The sequence below is a fragment of the Sycon ciliatum genome, chromosome 9, assembly GCF_964019385.1.
Source record: "Sycon ciliatum chromosome 9, ocSycCili1.1, whole genome shotgun sequence".
Lineage (NCBI taxonomy): Eukaryota > Metazoa > Porifera > Calcarea > Leucosolenida > Sycettidae > Sycon > Sycon ciliatum.
In genome coordinates, this window is record NC_088651.1 from 13877115 (window position 1) to 13883114 (window position 6000).

Consider the following 6000-nt stretch of genomic DNA (forward strand, 5'->3'; position numbering starts at 1 on the left):
AACGGAACACGCTGGTGACTGGAACAGGGCCAGTTCTTCACTTGACTTGTCACTTCTTCAGTTCCGGTGCGCACGCGGACCGTGCCCCTACTTGTAGTTCAGCATGTACAGTGCTAGTGCATGCAGCATATCGCACAAGATCAATGCATTGATGCATGCACTAAACCCGTGTCGACCGTGTCGACCTTCGTTCGAATCAAAAACGAAGGTTCGTTTCAAAGGAAAACGAAGGTCCTTCGAACCTTTGACTACTTCGTTTCACCCCTATGCATGATACAGTATATTATCGGTTTCTGTTCAGCAGTGTTTGCAGAAGCTAGTCTTCCTAGGCGGGAGCACAGTCAGACACTCCAGCATTCAATAATTGAGTAGTAGTGGCGCTGTGTAGTGTGTACATGTACAAATAACACACGCCACATTGGCTATCAGCATCACCAATAGCAGCAGCATCAGCAACAACATTAGCAAGCATCAGCAATAGCATCAGCATCAGCAACAACATTAGCAATAGCAATAGCATAAAGGCCGATTCACACTTCATGTCGCGTGCGGGAAAGTCATCGCGCGATGACTTTCCCGTCCGCGAAATAGTTGAGCTCAGATAAACTTTTTCGCGACGCGTTTCCCGTACGCGAAATGAAGTATGAATCCGGCTTTAGCAATAGCATTCGCTATAGCAGCATTAGCAATAACACCAACAGCACCAGCAGCAATAGCAACAACAGCAACAACAGCAGCAGCAATCGCAACAACAGCAGCAGCAATACCAACAACAGCAAAAATAGCAACAGCAGCAACAGCAACAATAGCAACAGCAGCAGCAGCAGCAATAGCACGAACAGTATTCGCATTAGCATTGGCAGTACCAAACACAACACTTACCCGATGTCATTTCCCTTGTCTAGAACCATGGCAGTATGTACGGTCTTCTCCTCGGCTATCTTCCACACACGCACGCTGCCATCGCAGGACGCTGACGCGAGATATTCGTCCTTGGCATCGAAAGCCACGGTGCTAACCGGAGCCTCGTGACCGCGTAGGACCTTAGTCTGGCTAGGCGAGGCGACGGTGGGTACCTTGATGGTGAAGTCACTGCCAGCGGCAAGGTAAGGTAAAGACAAACGTGTACACAGACAGACAGACAGACAGACAGACAGGCAAGCGCACACATGCACACATGCATGCATGCATACACACACACACACACACACACACACACAGCAGAAGATGAACTACCAAAGTCGGCATCAAGGTAACACACACCCAGTGCTGCACCTTGGCCACTAACAAGTGCGATCTGCAGAAGAAATGTCTAGATGATCTGCAAATTCAACTTGATGGTCCACAAGGGACACAACTGAAACTCAAAAAAAATCACGGCTCGCGTGAGAGGCGGCCAAAGGCCGAGTTTTCCGCATCCGCAGGAACGCCACCACCCTCTTGGATCAAGGCGCAGATGCAGCAATCATATGGGCTTAGCTGCACTGCATTTTACAGTGCAGTGGACAGGATTCAAGCTCAATTTTTTTACTATTATTCACAAACCCAACTCACAAAATAAATAATTATGTGGACAAAAACAAACAGATACCGAGTAGGGGTTGTACTGGGCAGCAGTGATGGTGCGGTGCCAGGGGATCCACCGACCAAAGGTCTCGGCTTCAATGCCACAAGCACGCACCAAATTGCTCAGGGTCCGCGCTAGAACATGACATCGTGTATCCTGTCCAATACGCAGGATACGTCGGGCCAAATCCGCGCCGCGGACAATGCTTTAGATGTCCGCAAAATACAGACAAATACGGGCGGTTGGCAGCGCTGCATGACATGCTTGTTCAGCAGCCCACATGCCGTGCAAAACAGAGAGGTTGCAGGCTGTCCTATAGAGTGCTCAATACCGAAAGGAAGAGCTACATTCTAGTTCAAACAGTAATAAGAGGATGAAAAAAGTGTTTTTACGCCGAGTCTCAAGCACTAGAGGTGTGTTTGGTTGGTACGATCTAGAACAGGATCGAACAGCTGGTGCACATGGAGCAGCCTCATGCCAACCAAACGGTACTCCAGAAACAGAGCACATTTTTTGTGGGAAAAAAAGCTCGACTTACAATCGAGCTTGACTTACAACTAGAGTCAATACAAAACAACATTGCTCAAACCTGAAAATGGGGTGCGACTTATAATCGAGTGCGACTTATAACCGGGGAAATCCGGTACTTTCCACAGGGATGAAATACGGACATGAAAACACAGATCAACGGCGAAGAGTCGTACCTGCCTCCTGCAGCCAGCTGCTCTCCTGACGTGCTAAACGCTAGCGTGTAGCATGGTGACTCGAAACGCGCCGCAAGGCCATCGGCATGGCCCTATGCACGCACACACATGCACACACACACACACACACACACACACACACACACACACACACACACACACACGTGCACACACACACATGCACACAAATGCAAACACACATGCGCACACAGATGGGTTCAATTCTCTTATGGGCTACAATTACGACCTTACACACAAACACACACACACACACACACACACACACAAACACACCCTTGTACTTTCTCACTGCCAAAACTGGTCACGTGGGTCTCTTCGGGAGAGGGGAGAGAGACTCAAAAGGAATCTTTGAAAGATGACCCAATTGGCTATTGAACCGCCCAACGACCAACACCCCCTGAAAACCCGAAACTCTGGGTGGACTTGGACTTGGAAATCATCCTACTTCTGGGCTCACCAAACCTCAGTAAATAGGTGAGCACAAGGTGCAGAGAAAGGATTGACGGTATCAGGGTATCCGTCCTGGGATCCAACTGCATTTACCCCTGCCCCCAGTGAAGCACACACACACACACACACACACGCGCACACACACACATGCACACACACACACACGCACATGCACACACACACAGACACACACACATGCACGCACGCAGAGTCTAACCTGGAAGGTGTAAAGTTGGACAGAGTTTGTTTCCAATGCTGTCGCAATGCATCCTTTCTGCAACCACACACACACACACACACACACACACACACACACACACACACACACACACACACACACACACACACACACACAAACACACACACACACACACACACAACAATCAATACATAGAGTATGAAGTAGTGCCTGAAAAGCACCAACTACTGAAAGTCCACAAATATTCGGCGCATATTTATTTTCGGCTATATTCGGCCTGGTCATGCGTGGCCGAAAATTTGTTGCGGCCGAAATTTCCTGTTTCAATGTTCAGTGCGACAGGGTATACCGGCGGTAGCAGTACAGGCCGAAAATTTGAAGCGGCCGAAACGGGTTTTACCCTGGGAGGCCGGAATTTGACTGGGCCGAAACTTTGTCGACTTGCAGTGCATGTACATCCTTTCTGACCAAAGCGAACTCTGATAAATCAGGCGCGTACTAGTAGTTCGTGTGTAGTTAGCGTAGTGCGGTCACCACCCCAGCAAAGGGGCCATCAAACATACTGTAAAACATGAAATTTTCGGTGTAACTTTAATTTCGGTGATTTCGGTAGAGAAACCAGGCACCTGAATTTAAATCACACCGAAACGGCACTAGGGTGTGCACGGTATGCGAAGGAAACGCTGGTCACCTAATTCTAGATTACACCGGAAACCTGGCAGGTCCCTGGCACCGAAATTTTAATGCACCTAAAATTACATGCTTTACAGTCCTACGTGGTCAAAATGGTGAAATGGCACCTACAGTCAACTTCGCTAATAACGACTGCGGATATAAACGACAATTCGCGAATAACGACATAATTTTCATGCCCAGAGCAAAGTCCCATCCAACTGTGACACATATAATGAGACTTTGGGTATAACGACACTTTGCGAATAAGGACTCTTTTCTGATGCCCCGCCGAGCGTCGTTATAAGCGAAGTTGACTGTATGTGGTTGCCAGTGGTGCATTGTCACCACCCCACAGATGTGCTCTGGCACATGGTCACCACACCACCGATGTGCAGGCAACCCTACTGTAAACGATGACACTGTGCTATGCTTAAGCAGTCAAGTAACGTGTGTGTTGACTAGTACACGGTTGATAGTGGTCAAAGGTACTTTCAGTGTCGGAGCGTAAGAATCCAAGAACTCAAACCGTGATGAGTGCACATTTCAAATTCAGGGCTCTAGCCAGGTAAATATAGTCGGGGGAGGGCATGGGGAAACAAACAGTTCACCCATTTTTGTTTCGTGTTCCACTATTGCCTTGACCCGAAATTCAACGTACGGGCGCAGCGAGCACCCGGAACGACCTATGTTTGGCCGTATTTTCGTTGTGTGAACTGAAAATTATAAAAAAAATGAGAACAGGATTGCGCGCTATCAAACGGGGGGGGGGGGGGGGGGAGGGGGGCTACCCTCTTTCCTTTGGCGGGACCCTGCTATTAACTTCATTGTATTTGAAGTCCTGCACTCACCTTGACTGCCAACGCGAACACCTGTTTTCCGGCACGGAATGATTTCGGGTCGTTATCTTCAAAGTCGTCGTACACCCGAACATCGCCGTCACAACCTGCCGTGACCAGCGACCTACCGGCAAGCAGGATGACACACACGAACACACACACGCACGCACACACACACACACAAATAGCTTGGCAAAATACCCATGCATGGTCTGTCGTGTTGACTAGCACTTCACACGCGCTGTGTTCAGGACTGGTGTGTATGAGGATTTTTTCGTAATTTTTTTACTGATATTCTGCTAGGAATGTATCGTGTATTTTTTTCGTGTTCATTGGTTCGAGAGAAAGATGCAAACGGGAAAAGTCTGAAGAGAAAATTGACTGTCACCACCAGGACTCGAACCAGGGACCCTCGCTTATGGCCAGTGATACTCTACCACTAAGCTATGGTGTAGTTGTACAGTAAATTCTAATTTCCTGATGTCTAACATACGACTTAGAGGGTGGCGGCGTTCCTACGGATGCGCAAAACTCGGCCTCCAGCCGCATCGCACCGCGAACCGTGTTTTTTTATACATACGAATGCATTAGGCTCGTGTTAGGAGAGGTTTGTGACACTAAACAATTGCCTATACAACACCCATGCTGTGTCGTGTGCCTTTCACATTCTTGCGAGTGCGCTGTGATTCCCAAATGAATCGAACTCATTTGAATATAGATCTGGCAAGACCCTGGCAGCGAGAATTCTGCCAAGCATTTAGGAAGAACTTGTTGATAAAGCAAGCAGGCCGTCCCTGCACCATAATTCTTAGCTCAAGTCCGAGTCACCGTAACGCAGACCCCCGATGGATTCCTTGGCAAGAAACGATTCGATTCCTGTGTGTATGTTTAAGAGAAAGTAGCTCACTGGAAAGCAGCCGTGGGCGGATTCAAACTAAAGAAATGCATCGGGCACTTCCCAGAAGTTCTGGTAAGATTTCGTAGCTGCTGCTAGTGGAAAATACGACGTCCTCATCTCCCACTGAATGCCTGAAAATTGATGAAAATTCATCGTTCCCTCTGAGCAAAATTTCTCAGTAATCTTACTTGGCACTAGCGGAGTAGGCCACCCATGTCTGCCCCTCGGAGTGAGCGTAACGCAGCTCACACGCCATCCTCGAGAATGTCGTCCACTCCCGCCCAGGCGCTGCTCTATCCGATCTGTATGAAGTCTTCGTCAAAGTGTATGGCTAAAAGGCAAAGGAAGCTCAGCACAAACGACAAACTTTTCACAACCTCCCTCGACCCTCGATCATTGTTCATCATGGTATTGGTCATCATGGTCATCATGGTCATGCATGCCTCGCGTTCTGAAGTAACTAGTTTCCCGCGCTTCTTGTCGTGGACATGGAAATCCAGCCGGACCGGGGCCGGCGCCCTCAGGGCGTACTGAACGCTGAGTGCACAGCCCGATTTTGCTAGCAGTCCATCCTCAAGCGTGCAAAAAACATATCTCTGCAGGCGAAGCGCCAGCACCGAAAAAGAGCCCTAAAAGTTGCACTTTTATTT

At 48.6% G+C, this 6000-nt stretch overlaps 1 protein-coding gene across 1 annotated transcript in view; it reads right to left on the minus strand.

The window, feature by feature from the left end:
- The window catches only part of LOC135824276 (WD repeat and HMG-box DNA-binding protein 1-like), a 30596-nt gene extending 24845 nt beyond the window's left edge, over positions 1–5751 (minus strand). Inside the window, exons 1-5 of the mRNA XM_065337008.1 lie at positions 5539–5751; positions 4465–4576; positions 2960–3016; positions 2272–2363; positions 883–1092 (exon numbers count right to left, since the gene is read on the minus strand). Of these exons, the coding sequence (XP_065193080.1) occupies positions 883–1092; positions 2272–2363; positions 2960–3016; positions 4465–4576; positions 5539–5606 (539 nt within the window). The 5' untranslated portion in view covers positions 5607–5751. The remainder of the gene's footprint in view (positions 1–882; positions 1093–2271; positions 2364–2959; positions 3017–4464; positions 4577–5538) is intronic.
- Positions 5752–6000: the final 249 nt, after the last annotated feature.